Source organism: Camarhynchus parvulus, chromosome 2, assembly GCF_901933205.1.
Source record: "Camarhynchus parvulus chromosome 2, STF_HiC, whole genome shotgun sequence".
In the NCBI taxonomy this organism is placed as follows: Eukaryota; Metazoa; Chordata; class Aves; order Passeriformes; family Thraupidae; genus Camarhynchus; species Camarhynchus parvulus.
The window spans coordinates 56338547-56356731 of record NC_044572.1 but is presented as its reverse complement, the minus strand read 5'-3'; the positions used below and the strand labels follow the sequence as shown (position 1 = coordinate 56356731).

The following is an 18185-nucleotide window of genomic DNA, read 5'->3' as shown; positions in this document are numbered from 1 at the left end:
AGGCAGCATATTCTCCATTTTCTGGGGAGCCCTCTTTACTTGCTTCATTCTCCACACAGCATTCATTTAAAAATCACTTCAAATCCAGGAAACCACCTACTTTATTTAAAAATTTGACAAAAAGGAACTTCCCAAATGTCCATTTAAATCTTTACCCTTGTTTCTCTGTGATGTCTCAGTCTTCCAACTCTTGAATACCAAGATGAAGTTTGCAAACAATTCCAAAGCACTGAACTTAGGGGTTTAGATTTATCTTGGGTTTGTAAAGAAAGCAATTTTACATCAGTAACTTGACAAAATTAAGTTAAATATAGATCTTTCAACAAATGACAAGTGTTGTAGAAAAACTTTACTTTGCTCATTTTGAGGCAGATAATGTAAAAACTGTCACAGAAACAAGTGATCTTGAAGTTTACTTATGTATCTTATACAATTTTATGTTAAACCCAAATACTGAATATTCAGAGCACTTTAAATATTTTAAGCTATACAGACAGGTAACAGCAGAGCCCAAATGCCAAACTATCTGCCTATTTTAAACACAATTTTAAAAGCACTTCATGAAGTTGCAGGAATTCCAACTGGTATCACATAACTTATTTCAAAAGATGCTTACTGAGAAGTACTTTCTTCAAATATATTTACAGGAGACAATATTATTCTTAGGGCTGTGGAAAATTGCTAGCATACTGAAGCTGAAGTCATAAGTTACAGTGATGCCACCATGATTTTTGCCACTGCCTTCACTGATGCAAAAATTTCTTTTATTTACTTATTCTTCTATTAGATAAAAAGTGTAAATGCCAGCTCAGATTTAAAAAATAGCTATTTGAAAAGTATTACCACAAGGCACACGTGCAATATGAAGCTAAATTATCACATATATAAAATTTCCAGCCTTTATTACTATTCCATATTCCATATGAAAGTCACTGATACATTGCAGCAAAAGCAAAACAAAACAGAAACAGCGCCACTGTTAACCTTTGCTGAATTCCTTCTTAAGGCTATGTAGCTGAGCTCCAAGGGAAAATCACTTTCATGGTAAACATATGGTATCATATTTTTAACCAAGTTACTAAAATGAATTAAAAATAAAAAGATTTGGTACTTGTGAATTGCTTCATTACTACAGATATGGATCCCACAGCCAAGATTTAGAGATGTGGGACATATAGTTGTATAAAAATGTTTTAACATTCACATAGTTAAGAAGTGATAAGAAGTATGACTTCTCAGTATGAACATATTCAGTAATAATTATTATTCTTAGCTTGAGAAACTGAGATTACTTCCATTTTCTTATTACAAATGTGGCAAATTGACTGCTGAAGTGTGTCTCACCAAAGCTGTTGAGCTTTTATGTTATGCCATAATCTGATAAAAATTCCACTAAACAGAGCTGAAAATAATACCACAAAAACCTTTTAGGTTTTAAATTTCAAATCAGAGGCACAAATGTGATGGTTTTGGCTATATTCATGTGAATCTGTGAATAGTTAGTAGGCTTCAGCTTTATTCTATTTATTATCAACTAAACCACTTTGATTTTTTGTAATGTTAGGTCTACCTATAATAAACCAACTCTGTGTGCTCCAGTATACATGCATCTGACTCAGTTCATTGGACATGTGTGCCAGCTCCTGTCTAGAACCTACCTTTGCGGCTTAACTACATACATTCTTAATAGAGGTCTTGCTAGCTTTAAGTCAGTGCTATATTAACATAGCTCTGAGTTTCAAAACTAGGAATAGCCCTTGTTTGGCCACATTGAGACAGCTCTTGTCTGCAAGCACTGGTACAGATACAGTCCTCACATGGAAAGGATTGAAGAAATACATTCCTGGAAGTAACTTATTTCTTCAGCTGAACTTAGCAATACACCTTGTAGAATCAAACCATAATTTGCTTAAGAAATTAAGGGCAATGCAAGACATAATGATTTAATTTTCATTTCTGTTCACAAAGTATTAAACAAAAAAGTAAAACAAATTTAAATCATTACATACAAATTTAAAGCTTGAACACTCTTAAAGATACCTGTTTTACTTGAAACACTTCAAATGTTTAGTACCATTTAAGACTGCATTTTTACAAATGTGAAATAATAAACCCCTACAAAAACATACAATAATAGCAAGCATTTTATTTTTAGAACATTTGGGGGGGACAATATGGTTTGTGAGTTTTCTACTTGTTCTTCCATGTTTCATGAGGTGTTCAATTGAAATGTAGCCATGGAATGATTCATAGTTAAGGCTCAGGGTCATATGATAACTCTACGTGAATCTAAGCATGAGCTTTCAATTTTTTGGCAACAAATCTCACACTACAACGTAGTGAGCCCCTTTTTATCATCAGCCTCCTATGCTGTATAGGGGACTCACCTCAAGTATTACAAGTAGCAGCCACAAGGAATAAGAATCAGAGTGCATCAGCATCAGAGTTCCTAAAGCTATTAATACAAAAAACCTTCTCCTCAGGAGAACAGATATGACTCCAATTCAGAGCTGCACCACCTCTTCTGATCAGACCTACAATCTCCTCTCCCAGAGAGCTACTCACCTATCTTAAATCAAGATCTGGAAACAATTCACCATCATGAGAACACTCAGGCGTCTTTCAGTGTTTAAACTGTCATCCCATTTTGTTAATTTTGTTAATTTCCCATAAAACAAAGATTTTCCATTGCCAAATAGCTTAGGCAGTTGGACTTATAAATTTTACAAATTCATAACATACTAAAACCAAACTTCACACATTCATCTTATGCTTGCACAGTACAGAAAAAAATATAAACCACAATAAAATCATGCCCAGAACACCAAAATAATATATAAAGTTTGATTTTGTTCAAGGTCTTGAATAAAAAAGTAGTAGTATTAGTAATCTCCTGTTGTGAGGGTGGTTTTGTTGTTGTTTTTCTTTGTTTTTGCTTGCTTTTCTTTTTAAACACATCAAATTTGAGATAAATTAGAGTAAGTTTTAATTCCCCACCTTCCCCAAATACTGGTTCTTCAGAATCCAAAGCAATTCTGTGTTCTTAACAGGCATTTATGTATGTATTTATACTTAAATTTTGTATTTCTTTCTATGTAGAAGACTAACTCAAATTCTCAAATTTACCACAATAACACAAAAGTGAATTAATAAAATATTAATATACTTTAAGAATATCCCAAACAGTGTTTTTATCACAGATTATTTCTGGTCCATTTTAAGTTGTGTGTGATACATCAAAATAAATACTTGAGATTTATTGTTGTTCTTAATATTTCAAAAATATTATCTGCTTACCATCAGTTCTCTTGCTTCAAAGTCATCAATGAAAATCTAAATTATTCTGACTGCACATTAGATACAAAATTGCACCAAACCCAGATTTAATAAACTCATACCACGATTAGGTATTATGCAGTTACATAAACTGTTGAAATGCTTAACTTTTTAATCTAGCATATCTAGCTAACTTTAGATGTTAAATTATGAATATGCTGAACAACTGGTCATTTGACAGATAATCAAAAAGCACCTCACACAATAACTTAGTATTTTCACCTCTAAGCTTCTGTATCATAATCTATGTGATTCTTATTCATCTGAATGATTCTATATCAATCACTTCAGTCCTGGACATCAAAGTAGTCAATTACTGGCTCTTCCTTTAATGGTTTGTTTCCACTAGTCCTGAAATTACAAGAATATTAGATATTACATGCATGGAAAAAAAGATACAAAGTAAACTGAATCACAAACTCCCATAATATCCCAATGTGCACATACACACTGCATTGGTCAATAGCATGTAATTCTAAACGAAGTTTTATTCAAAGTACCTTAATGCTCCAGAAAGCCTTTGTTTACTGAATTTTTACAAAAACATATGACTGATTAAATTAATGTACATCAACATGCGTCTGAATGGATTAAGTGCCTTTTGGGATTTTACCAGAAAATGTAATTTACCAGTAATATTTATTACAAAAATGATACTGTACTGAAGACTAAATGTTCAAAATGCCTTTTTAAAGAAAATAGCAAAATAAATACTGATGATCAAACCTGCTTGCTTTCAAAAGCAAGAGTAACAAAAAATATACTGTCACAGCAAATCCAAATACTGTAAAGTTTTTTTTTCAGTAAGACAGCATGAGATCTTCCAAAAGATTTTGCAGAATTAAGAATTTCTAAAGAAACTTTACTTCTAGTAATGAAAAATAAACAGCTAAGACCCTCTATTTAATTTTGCTACATAACTCCTTAGCATTAATTAGCGTCACTGAAGACAGGAATCCCACAGAAGTGGAAACAAACAATATCAACCTATTAAAAACTGACACTGAGTTACACCTTAAGCAATCCTTCTAGAAATATGTTTTGCTCTAGATGCTTAGCTCTGAAACAATTTCAATTTCTTCAGAACAGCCTACTTTGTATTCCAGCAGCACCTACCAAAAGTAGTTAAGCAATGTTAAGCAGTCCCTTTCTGCAAAAGGTACTTGAACATAACTTCAGATGCTCATCTGCAAAAAATCTGGGAGGAAAACACTTCTAAAAGGTAAAACCCAAAAAAATAAAAAGCCACCCATTAAAAAAAATTATAACTATGAGATAACTACAAGTATCTGAAGCTGGCAGGTCATACAATATAAAGACTGTCCTTTTAAGACTATTCACCAAGATGCCTTATATACCCTATATTCAGTAATTCTTACTATTTGACAAAAATTGTAGGTCACCTTTAATCAACTGTGTAGTCACATATACACAAGAAAAACGTATTTAGTACTAGTCCAAATAAATCATTTTATGCCAGTAAGACACTGGTTAAAGGTAAAAGAAAAAAAAAAAGAATCCCAAACCTCCAAAAGAGCACTCTCTTCCCAATTATCTAATATTTATTTAAAAATAATTTTAAACCCAAATAATATTTGTTATGCTACTACCCCCATACCACACAGCCACTCTCACATTTTGTTATCACTTCATTTCATGCTTATGTCTGTGGAAAGAACATCTTAATGCATACTGCAAGCTCCAAAGAAGAAAAAAGGGAAAAAATCAGAAACAGGGCATATGAAGTTGAAGCTCAGGAATATGTTCCTTGGGGAACTCAGCACAAAATTGAAGAATAAGGTTTTAAATCCAAATTCCTTACTTATCTGTTTGTTTGTAATGAAGAAGAGGAGGTGCAGGCCTGCTCTGCATTTCTTTATCTAGCACAGAAGTTAAGGTATTGCTTGGACAAACGGATTTCCCTCTAAAAAAATAAAAGAAAGAGTATTTAGTTCAATAGGAAATCATACTCATTAAGAAGGTGGGAATGACTAATATTTGTAAGTAGCAATTTTGGTATCAGAGCTCACATTTGTATTCTTAAATCGTCTATTCAAATATTTAATTTTCCAGCCATGGAGACCAATACTCCAAAAAATACATTTTCATTACCAAAAATCTATCCAGTATTCTAAATGTCTCTTCACTGCTGTCTATAAAAGATGCAGAAGCAGCTTACTAGATTTGAGCATTGGTAACCAGACTTCTTTTCCACATGTGAGGTCCACAACTCCTTTCTACTATGAAGTGCACTATATGATCAACTGTTAAAATAGCAAAACTGGGATACTTTAGGGCAACATATCTGTTCTTTCAAAGAACAAGATATAAATCAGAAGGAACAACTTAGTAACTTAACTCAGCACCACAAGAACACAGTTCAATGAATCTTTACAATATATTATCTAAAATTTTGGAAACACCTTCTCAAATGCTGGCAGAAAATAATGTTGAAGTCACTGATCACAGCACTCTGCTAAAAGGCACTCTCTCAAACAACACTGCCTCTTACTTGTAAGCAGTTCCAGGTGAATCAGATCAGAAGAAAAACACTATGCATTAGAGTGGGCAAATTAAAAAATCAACTTCTTCTGTCCTCCACGCTAATTACAATCTATTATGTGATTGCCACCACACTTGTGCCTGTCCATCTGCAGTGTAAGGGTCACCCCACAGCTATGGTTACAGGGCAGTACGTTCTCCAGTATAGGAGGACAATGTACTTCAGCATGTATACTTATATATTTTAGGCTGTGAATCACACTCAGCTTCAGCTGGCAATCTCTGCCTAAAGGCTGGAGAAAAAGGAAGGATATATATATTAAAAAAAAAAAATCTGGAAACAAACAACCCCCAATACCCAGGAAAAAAAAAGTCCTAGAAACATCTTTCCAAAAGGCATCTAACTGAAAAAAAATTCCAAATAATTACCAAACACACTATCTTTAATAGGTTGTGGAGATCTCTTAAAATTTCCTCTGAATTCATGAGCCACTTTTCAAGAGTGAGTTTGTCTTATTTCACTTGGATGATTTAACTGCAAGACTGAAAGAGCTTCCACTGTTAGCATCTTTCCCGTTCTCAGTTTCTTCTTCATCTTATCTGGGGGCAGATAAGCCTGAATAAATTAAAACTCTTAAACCTCATCAAAGTCAATTTTTTACCCTTCCTGCACTTTCTTCTAAACCCATGCTACTGACATTTTCAGACCCAACTACTTCTTGTACACTAAATTAAACTGCATTCCTGAAAGGTTTTTATTGGGTATTAGAAAAACATTCTTCACTCAGAGTTGCCAAGCATTGGAATAGGCTGCCCAGGGAAGTGGAGGAGTCACCATCCGTGGAGGTATTTAAAAGATGTGTAGGTATGTTTAGGGACTTGGTTTAATGGTAGGTAGACTTGATAGTACTACTGGACACAATGATCTTTTCCCAACCTACATAATTCTGTGTCAAGCACTAAAAAGGATGTTTCCTCCTTATTTACTTTATTCGTCCATTTTTAAATATATTCCTCCAGATAATGAGATTCTCTGTGTTTGATAATTACATTAACTTCCTACTCAATGAATACCATCATATGCATCTTGTATCCTTCAAAATTACACACTGAATAGGAACAATGCTGCAAAGCAATGGGTTGCATATTGTTATAATTCCAGAAAGTGCACATGTTGAGTTCCATGCTTTGTCACGTACTTGATAATTCATACTTTTTCCCCATTTCCCTGAGCAGTTGAAATCTCACATCAGTACGCAGATGAATGCCAATTCTATTTCAGAGCTTATAAAAATTATGTATTTGTCTTATTTCCATTATCTTCATCTTTTTATTTAATAATATCTTGTTTCTATCAGTCTGCATTTAAGGGCAAATTTTTGTGATATTGTGGCAACACAGATGAAAAACTCCACATTTTCAAGGTTAAGTCCACTAAAATATTAAGTGGTGATTCCTAAGCCCCTTTCAGTACTGTTTTAAACTGAGTACTGACATTCTATTCCAATGAACTACAAGATCTTACAAACATAGGTGACCAATTAAAAAAGCATTCCCATCTCCCCAACAGTTAAAGTTTTCATTATTTGGAAAAAAAGTTACTTGTCACTGGCCATAATTTTTTCAAGATTATATTACGTTTACAGGTATACTCTAACAAGTATATTACAGTCCTATCAGTTGAAAACAGGTGATTTTCCTCTCCTGTCTAAAACAGTTAAAAAGTCCTTTTCTCCCTTAGCGCTAAGCCTGCCATATAAAGTCAAATGCTCACACTGCTATTTCAGTTACAACTCAACTCTAGAGTTCTAAGTGGAAAAAGACAACAGTGGTAGATGGGAGGGTATTCTGCCGTCTTTCATTTTTATCAACTGTGATATGCAAAAACATGGAAAGTAAATTGCCTGGAGATAATTACGCAAAAAAAGAAGGAAGCCTAGAAAGGCCTTCAACAATTAAAGTAAGTTGTCTGTCCTTACTCTAGAATATCAGACTATATCTCACTTGTATAGTAAAAAAGAAAATAAATGACAGCTCTGAAATGCTGGGAACAGAACACTTGGAAGAATACATGCGGCAGTAATTTCTACTCATTAGCTAAAAAAAAAAAAATCGTACTGAAAAAAGAGAATGTTCCTGCATTTCAAGAAAGTAAATCAGCAGTTCTGCTCTAAAGTTAAATGTTCCCAGGATGTAGAGAGTTAATATAGCAAACTTTTAAAAATCAGGAGGGATCAAAGCCTTGTGAACAATCAGAGATGACCCTGGAATCAAATTTGCTTTGGTCACTTTGGTCACATTAAGGCTTGGACATGTTTTAGCTTTGACAAAATTTAGCAACCATCAAAAAAACCAAAACCAAAACTAAAAAAAACCCAAAAAACCCCAAACAAACAAACAAAAAAACCATAAAAAACCAAAACACCCAAAACCCCAACAACAAAAACCACATCAAAAACCCACAGGAGATTTAGAGACGAGAATCTATAAACTCACACTTCAGCAAAATTACCACCACCTTCTGTATACATTGGTGGCACACTGATTGGTTAAAGGAAAAAAAAAATGAAAGTCACTCACATTTAGCCCATGTGGAAAAACCCCGAACAACTAAATTCAACAATTCAACTAAACAGATGCACAATGGGAAAAAACCCCTTTGATTAATTAATTACCAGAAATAAGAAAGAAAGCAGACCCTACTTAACCCATGGTTATCTATCATCAGCTGTGAAAGAACTGTTGATATGAAAACAGAAGGCTCTGACAGTATGTTGGACATTTTGATATGAAAGTTCCATTCTTCATTTCATTAACTTATTCTCAAAGTAAGGAAAAGAAAAACCAAGTGCCTGCCTCAAGCAACAAAGTTGAGATGACACATTTTTAATGGCAGTATGGGAAAAGCATGAACGTAAACCATCTGCCAATTTTAAGGCAGTGCTACTGCTGACAGGATGGCCTGTTGTATAAAACTGAAATGTGGGAATCATGACTCAATTTGTCTTCTTCAAGACTTCAAGCTCAATTTTTGTAACTACAGGATGGATCAGCATTGAACTGTTTTGTTATGAACTACTACAAAATTCTTTGTCCACCAATCTGTTCAGACTTATTCCATGTAGTCTTGCAAAAAAGCACCCCCATCTTTCAGACAGAGCAGATTTTTCTGGAAAATGTCTCCAAAAACTGGTAGCAGTTGAGGTGGAATAATGAAGCAAATGGCTCTTAAACAATCTCCTGATTGTTTAAACTTCATATATTCTATGTTAAAAGCTTTCTAGAAGCAGCACATACTATTCTCAGGGCAAACAATTTACAAAAACATTTAAGGAAAAAAACAGTTAGAAAAAGATGCATCTTTCTTCTGAAGCAGGACTGCTGTTAAAACCACCTTGGCTGGTGACCTTATAGCAGTATTTGTACTTAAATGTACTGGGATGTGCAGCATTTTCTTTCTGCGATGCAACTGCCATGATCTAATAACTGCCATGATGTTCCATGTGGTTACAGGGGGTTTAATTTGTTTAGGTCTTTGATTCTGCTATTTTGTAGAGTCTATATCTAGGTATCCATTTCAAAACCATTTTCAGACTGACCTTACTGAAAGGAAGTAAAATCCTGGGAGAAAAAAGATAACACAGGACATGTCAATGAAACTATGACAGCATGTGGATTTCTCAGTGAGAACCACGTGGGACCTTGTCACCTTCTTGAGAAGTCCCTTGTTCATGAGGAAAAACTGAGCCTAATGTTCTGCCTGGAAGTAAAAGGTCGGTCTTACAGGAATAACTGCCCTCAGAACCACTTCTAGGATTTCTCAAGTCCAGACAAGCTGCTTATACATTGGCCACTACATAAAAACAAGCAGGCACCCCTTTAACAGGCTCTGGAATCCAGAGTTATTTGGAGAAGGAGGAAATTTTTACTCCTCTAAGTAAAAAACTTTAAAAAAACACTGACAGGTACAGTGAAACACAAGTGTGTACTTTGAAAAGAAAGTTTTACCCTTCTCATCACAACAGTCTGGATATTACTTCTGAACCTTGTATTGCAACTGTTCAAAAGATGGAGACTGCAAAGATGCCCAACAGGCAAGCACAGAGAAAGGCACTTGAAAGGACCCACTACGGGTCTTAAACTTCAAATGACACCCAGAACTGTAATTCAGATTAAGCTTAACAGTCAATCAGTACTGGGAATGATCTTCTCTGTGGTTATATGGGCAATGCTGCACACGAGTGATTCTAATGCAGCTAATATGACCAAACTTTTACTGATGGTAAGGGAGGCAGAGGCTGAAGGCAAAGTTTGCCGCTAGATCTCTGGAATAGGAAACAACCTGGTTGGAGGAAGCTTTCTTAGTACCAAGGAGACTTTCTCACCCTTCTAACGGACTTGTGTAGGGATATTAAAATTTGAATGACAAAATACTGGAGTGTGAAGAGAAGGAATGGTCTTTTTGCCTGAATGATTTTCATTTATTTATACATGAAAGAGCCCATGATCGAAATATAAAGGCATTGCTGAGATAGAATGAAACAAAACCATTTTGACTTTCTGGTAATTACTAGCTCTGGGAGTTGAAGAAGCCATTGTGAAATACTCAAAAATATCATTCTAGAACATGAGCTATTTTCATGTGAGGCTACAATGTTTTTTATATTTTGAAGAAGTGGCAAATAAAAAGAAAATTAAAAGAAGCTTTGGAATAATCCATTAAATTAAAAAATACTGCTATGCAGCTGAAGAATAGTCTCAGCAAACCACCCAAGTGTCTTTTAAGAGTGGTAGTAATAAAATAGAAGCATTTGCATTCTGCACAGTACACTACTCCCTGAGAAACCCAAGAGAAGAAAAAGTGTGCAATCTGTCCTAAAACCATACAGAGGAAGGCCTCCCACCCTCAAGTTGCAAAATATCCCTTTGCTTTTAAAGCATAATCATCCGCTCTGCTTCTTTTATCATCTTCACTAATTTCTCATCTGCCCTCCGATTTCTTTTTTTTTTTAATAGACATTTTTTAAATATGAACTCTTTGCTCATCTTCCTTTACTTGAAACAAAAAGTATCTTACATTGTAAGATCAAAGTAATGTTCCATCTCTTTTGGAAGAAAACAAGATTGTAGCTAAGCTACCAACTGATGAACAAGTTCAGGAATAGCTCATGGCACTCTAATAGCATGGAAGATGAGAGACTTCTTACAATTGCAGTCAATATTTACAGTTAAAAACAACTGGTTGTTAAATAGTCACAATTTGACAACACTAAACTAAATACGCTGCTGAATAAGGAGCACAATCAATGAAGTTCTGATATAAGAAGTCTTCCCATACTATGTCTTTAGTGCAATCATCTTGGTTTTTTCCTAGCTGTATTCCTTTAATTTTCTTTTCTACAATGAACTGCCTTTTGTGAGCGTTCTCCAAAACATTTCATTTTTGCTACAAAATCTCCTCCATTTGCAGTAATTCCTGTTCCCTCTTTGTCCATTAGCTAAAGAGAGAGTATACTCTGTGATAGGTTCATATAGATGGAGAAATATGTTACAATAAGCAGATTTTTTTAAATATGGTGCAAATTTAACTATGATTTCTCAACCCAGAAATTGGTTTTCATAAAATTTTATTACATACATTATTTTTGATACCTCTTTCAAATCTAGCTGATGACCAAAAGTTACTGGAAAGATGAATGGAAAACAATCTTGCAGAATATTTTCTTAGCTTTTTTATTTCTAATGGTGTTTTCTTCTCTGAAGATTTACTTGAGTAAATAAGCCCATTGAACTATCAATTCAAAAACTGCTTTAAAAATTATTCTACTGGAAATTACTGCATTTTGCAAATTGCACTGTAAATAAACTCCTTCTGTTAAGTGATAAAAAACCATCCAATTATTTAAACTATACTGAAAAGATTTGAAAGCAACAACGAATTACATACTTCACTGCAGTGATAACAACATTGCGCTTTGGTTCGTTGTCATAGCTCACACTTTCAATGCCATAAACCTGAGCTAATTCATGGATGATTCTGCGGTGATCTCTGTTCATTGGTGGGTAACAATGACTCTTCTTTGTGTGCTTGCCCTGAATTCAACAGAAAAGGTTAAGAAAGAAAAAAAAAGAAGGTTAAGTTTTCCTTCAGGAGAGCCAGGGGGAAGAAAACAATGAAAAAAGTGTTTCTACCTCTAAAATTTTGCTGTTATGACAAAATCAATACCACAAATTGCTAAGACCTCTGTATTGACAGAAAGCTCGTCTAAAATTATCAATTTAATTTCCAAAATTAAAGTGTATGTTCTCTGTTGTTTCCATCACCTCGAAGTTCACACATGCCCACACCGGGGTATATTTTAAGTTTGAAATATAAATCCTGATTACAGTCATTCTACTTAAATTGCAAAAAACAACACAAAAATATTTTTATCAGAATTTGTATTTTTTAGAATGATCTGGCAAGTTCACATCAGATCCAATTTTATTTTGCAGATTGGCTTCATAATGCAAATACTGCAGATAGCTACAAAGATGTCAAATTTATCAATCACTTCCCTCTACCAAAGAAGCTATTTATCTGCAAGTTCCTCATGTAATGTCATCAGTAGATTCTTTATTAAATAAAACCCCAATGTTCTATTTTTTATCTGTTAACAAAGACTGATAATGCTTGATTCAGCACTGATTATTATATCAACAGTAAAAAAACAAACAAAGAAGCAGGGCCCTATGAGCCCATGTCCTTAACAGCTCTGGCACCTGGAGGACCTCCTGCCCATCCTTCTCCACTGACCTTGGTATCTCCATGTTGTTTCCCTCACAAGCTTTCACTTCCTCCTCTTCTCTAGCTGGAATCAAAACTGTGACACCACCTTTGTTTTGCTTTCTTCTTAAATATGTTATTGCAGAGGTAATTAGAGATTACCATCATTTCTAATTGGCCCAGTCTTGGCCAGTGGCATGTCCATCTTCAGACCCATCAGGGATTGGCTCTGCTGGACACAGTGGAGGTTTCTAGTAGCTTCTCACAGAAGCTACCTCTGTGACCCCCACCCCATCACTACCAAAAACCAGGCCATGCAAAACCAACACACAGTCTCACATCAGTTTCTGGAGAGGTGATGGGAATGGTTCATCCTCAAGGTCATCATGGGATGACAGGAAAGTGATCAGGATCAGTCAGTATGGATTCAGCAAAGGAAAATCATGCTTAACCAATTTGACTGTACAATAAAACAACTATCTGTCCCCTGGATAGTTAAGGTGTGAGCACTGAATATTGTCTACCTGGACTTCTGGAAGATTTTTGACACTGTGTCCTCTGACACCCTCATGGGTTAACTCACACAGTGCAACCTGGATGACTGGACAGTGAGGTGTACTGAGAACAGCAGATCTCAGAGGATTGTGATCAGTGGCAGAGACTGTAACTAGCAGTGTTCCCCAGTGGTCAGTACTGGCTCTAGTATCATTTTAACTTATTCAACAGTGACTTGGATGAAGGGGCAGATTTCTCCTCAGCAAGTTCACTGACGACCCAAAGCTAGGAAGAGTGGCCAACACCCCAGAGCGTTCTGCAGCCCTTCAAAGAGACCTCAGCAGGCAGGAGGAATGGGCAGAAAGGAACCTTCTGAAATTCTTTAAAGGCAAGTACAGAGAGCTGCACTCAGGGAAGAAGAACTTCATGCACCAGTATAGGCTGACCTGCTGGAAAGCAGATCTTCAGACAAGGATCTGGACGTGCTGGTAGGCAACAAGCTGTCATGAGACAGCATTGTGCCCTTGTGGCACAAGGCTAATGACATGGTACACTAGGAAGAGTGTGACCAGGAGGTCATGAGAGGTGATCCTGCTCCTCTACTCAGCCCTCATGAGGCCTCACCTGGAATTCTGTGTCCAGTACTGGGCTCCTCAGTACAAGAGAGGAGTGGAGCTCCTGGAGCAAGTCCGGCAGAGGGCTACAAAGATGACAGGGGACTGGAGCACCTCACAAACATAGGCTGAAAAAGTTGGGCCTATTGTGCCTCAAGAAGAGATGACAAATAGGATTTTATATATTATTATTTCTTTTGTCAATTAGTATCTGAAGATAGAGTGTCAGGAGAATGGAGCCAGGCAGGTCAATAGTTGGCCGCTTAATAGGTGGCCACTTAATAGTGCCAACCAACAGGAAAAGAGGCACTAGGGAGTAACTGATGCACAGGAAGTTCCACATGAACATAAGAAAGAACTTTACTGTGCAGGTGACTGAAGACTGAAACAGATTGTCCAGAGAGACTGTGGAGTCTCTCTCACTGGAGATCTGTCTAGATGCAATCCCATGCAATGTTCTTTCTAGGATGACCCTGCTTGAGCTTGGAGCTTGGACTGGATGACCCCACAGGGCCCCTTTGATAACTAGACACAGATTGACTCATTTTAGTCTTTCATTCTAATGACAAAAACAATGGGCAAGAACATTAGACAGATGGATAAGCACCAAGATTGTTTAAGAAACATCATCCATAATTTTTTGAAGGAATAAAGTTAAGTAACTGTCCTTAGGGCCTAGGGAGTTCAAAACTATGCTTTTTAACAGAAGATTAGCTCCTTCTTAAGCTAAGGGCAACTGAGGATAGTATAGTTTACATGGTCCTTTGAACCACATATACTGGGTCTTTCATGGAGTAGTAGCAAGCTATCCTGACATAGCTGAATGTGTTATCACTGAAAAACATATGATTGTGTCTGTGGTATCAATTTCTCTAAGTATACTGGAGTCTCTCAAACACTGTGGCTGAATCCAGGTTTTCTTATTGAAGAAAGAGGACAACCTCATGCATTGGCAAATACAGGAAGGTATTCAAAAATCTGTGAGCAAGTTCCACTACAGGGATCAGAAGTACCTAGGCCTTCCTTCTCAAAGTCTGAATGTTTAAACATCATCTTTAACAATATTTTATTAATAGAGATCCAAAAATTGATGATAATCCATTGATGCATTAAAGCCTAGCACTGCTTGAATCCTTAAGAAAGGTCTGGCACCAAAGTAACCCTGAACTACTAGGTCTCCCAAAAATTTTGTTCTTTTTACAATAAACTGTGCACTATATTGGAGCCCAAACAGATCTAGTGTCCACTTATAACTATGAGTATTAATAAAGTTCAGTAATATCAAACTCGTATATGAACACTGACCTTATTCACAGCTTCCACAAGCATTCTCATTTCCTTCTCAATGTCACTGACAAATTTTATATCCTTCCTGCAAGAACAGCATTCTAGGTTAACAAGGCAAGAGAGTGTACAAAGATAAAATATCTTAATATTTTGTAGTATTTTTCAACAAGAACAAATTGAAAAAAACAAGAACAGAAATGACTCAAGCAAAAGCTTCATTCATATCAAAAGACTGTTAGTGTGTCATCACTATTACAAAAATAATTATTTCCTCTTAGTCAACTGCAACCAAATATAAAATTCTATGACATGGTTCTACTGTCTGACAATATAATTCTACATTTTCAAATGAACAATGTAGATTTTGAAGTTGCCATTTTGGTGTTTTTAAATTACGTGTCATTAATTTACTTAATTACAAGATAAGATGAGACACAAAAATGGGGATAGGGTAAACAAAGTGGAGTTCTTTTCCAAGACAAAGTTCACTGATTTTGGTCTTCAGTTCCCCTAGCAAAACAAATTATGAAGAATTCAAGAAGCAGCATAAGGCTATTGGCAAGCAAATAAAACATTCTTGATGCGAGATACTAAGGATTTGTTTGAAGTATTTTTGGTAACTACCTTCATCACAGTACTTTAAGTCTTTCACGTAAAGGTGAACTTTGTGCTCTGTTCTTAAATAAGCAGGTAAACTAATTTTAAAAGTAAGGTTGCTATTTGTTAGGCCACCATCCCCATGGGGAAGAAAGACTACAAGAAGATTTCATATCTCAAAGCTGGTTAGTATTAAGTAATTTTTCAAAACCCAGGCACTATTCCATACCAACACAGTACTACTTTGTGAATGACATCAGAAAATAATAACATCAGAATTTAACCAGTTAAGAAGTGCCTACCAAAGCAAGTACAACTATCTTTGGTAGATGAGCTACCAAAGTTCTGGGTACTGAAGTCAATGTATCATCAAGACCATAAAAATGGTCTCAAACAAATGTGCAAAATGTCAACACTGAATAGCTCAGCTACCAACAGCACTTGATCAGATATGATGGAATTAGCCCATCACTAGTAAATAAACCTTCAAGGTTTAGCAAGCATACACAGGCATTGAATATAGCTACGAGAACTCCTTGGTCTTCATTAGACAGAAGTACAACACTGGGAGAACTGGAAAAAGGATTTGAATTGGGTAGAGTTAAAAAGAAAGGGATCTCCAGACACCTATGGTGTGAAATACAGAGTCAGCTCATGTGGCATCTCTCCTTCTCCAGTAGTTTTAATTCATCAAATAGCAGCCTCAACATCATCAATGTCCAATTGGACATTGATACTTGTGCTGATCTATCCTCCAACTTCATGCCAACAGATCAACCTGAGCATTTGCTTACTCTCTGTATGTATTTCTAAAGCTTCTTAGAAAGGTCAGTGCTGAGGTGTCCAGCCAGTGGAACTGTACCCTCTGATCTGTGGTCAGTTGGTAGCCATCTCCATGCTACAAGATGGATTCCCCCTGGCAGCAGAGTATCTCCTCATGTAAAGCTATATGGTGGAGAGACTTCTTTTGACTCCTTATCAGATCCTGACAAACACATCAGCAAGATTAGCATTACCATGCTGTTCCTGGTGCCCCCTTCTCCTGCCACTGTCCTACAAAGGAGACATATTATCTTGGCAGGCTTACGCTCGCTTATCTTCTTCCTGTTACCTGGAGCTGTACTGCATTTTGGGAGCTTTAGGATTCTGTAATTAAAGATTACACCTCAAAATCAGGAATTCCTACAGCTTTCTCAAGTTTTCTTCATTTTTAGGTATACATTTCTTTCAGCTCTTGACAATGTATCAGCTACACAGATCAACTAATTGCCTAAAGAAGATAAGATGACATTCTAGTTATGACTTTGGTAGCTGCTACCTTCTTGAGGCAATGACTCTGAATGCACAGAGAGACTGCTCTTATGTTTCTCAATCATTCTAAGATCCTGCATATAACTTATGCTCTGTAGAAAGCCACAACCGCTGAACTCCTGCATTACTGGAGTGATGCAAGCAGCAAGAAAAAATTAGTCTGTCAGAAATTATTCAGAATACTGAGCCACCTGAAAAACATACTGTAAAAGATACAATATCTGGATCCTGCCATCTTGATGGAAAGACAAATCTTTTGCTAAACTACTGAGACAAAAGATCATCAGGATAAGTCAAGGAAGAAAATTCATAAAGCCATAGAGTCACAAATTGTTGCTCTTGTAAAGAGAGCTATGTTACTATAAGTAGAAGCTCATTTATCTGTAATACTACATAAATGAAATCCAGTAATTCAATGTACAAAGTAATTGACTTGAAGATTAACAAAAACTTTTGCTTTAGCTATGACTCAGTAAGAATAACCTTGGTGTATTTGTTTATTGTAAATTACCAGTGTAAAGAGGCTACAAAAGAAACACAAGTAAAATCACAGAAAGAAAGAGGAGTGTGAAAGCATTAAGGCTACTTTTCAAGGTATCTGTTCGACCATCTGCAGTACAGGGCATGATCCTGGTCAGTTCTGTACGTGAAAGATGAACACTTGCACTATGGGTAGTGGCTGGCAGAAAGACGAGACAGAACTGTACTCCAAAAAACCACAGTAGACTATATACACAATGCAAAACCTTCCCTTTCTTATTGTACTGAAAGTGTGTGCTGTGTTTTCTGAAAAAGATGAAGCAAAACATATTCTACACACAACTAAGAGAATAGTCCTTATAAAATAGCACTTTTAAATGCAAATACTAATAAAACAGTAGCCCCACAATGAAAACATTCATCTCCTATTCTGCAGTAGGTTCATCAGTTGGAAGTAAAGAAGATGTAACTTACTCTTAAATTCTGAATAGTTGCTTATGTAAAATTTTCACTTATTTCAAAATATAAGCAAATTAAACAAAGGATTTTCAAGTAGCAAATATCCTTACAAAACAATGAAATTTATGCAGCATTAGAATACTGGAGGAAGAAGAAAACATACTAAGCTGTTCTACAAAACTTAGACCTGGTAAAAACTAATGTCATGCCTAAAAACACAAGAGTAAAAACTCTCAGATGACACATCATCTCAACATCTTTTCAAAAATGTGTCTGATCCCTTCATGTCATTCCAGATTACAAAGTATTTATTGGTGTGGTGGTTTTGATATTACCTT

The 18185-nt window shown here is 35.8% G+C and overlaps 1 protein-coding gene across 1 annotated transcript in view; it reads right to left on the bottom strand.

Moving 5' to 3' along the window:
- Nucleotides 1–2126: 2126 nt before the first annotated feature.
- NFX1 (nuclear transcription factor, X-box binding 1) overlaps nt 2127–18185 on the bottom strand; it is a 68378-nt gene continuing 52319 nt past the window's right edge. Inside the window, exons 21-24 of the mRNA XM_030964249.1 lie at nt 15019–15085; nt 11786–11931; nt 5159–5260; nt 2127–3687 (exon numbers count right to left, since the gene is read on the bottom strand). Coding sequence (XP_030820109.1) covers nt 3624–3687; nt 5159–5260; nt 11786–11931; nt 15019–15085 — 379 coding nt within the window. The 3' untranslated portion in view covers nt 2127–3623. The remainder of the gene's footprint in view (nt 3688–5158; nt 5261–11785; nt 11932–15018; nt 15086–18185) is intronic.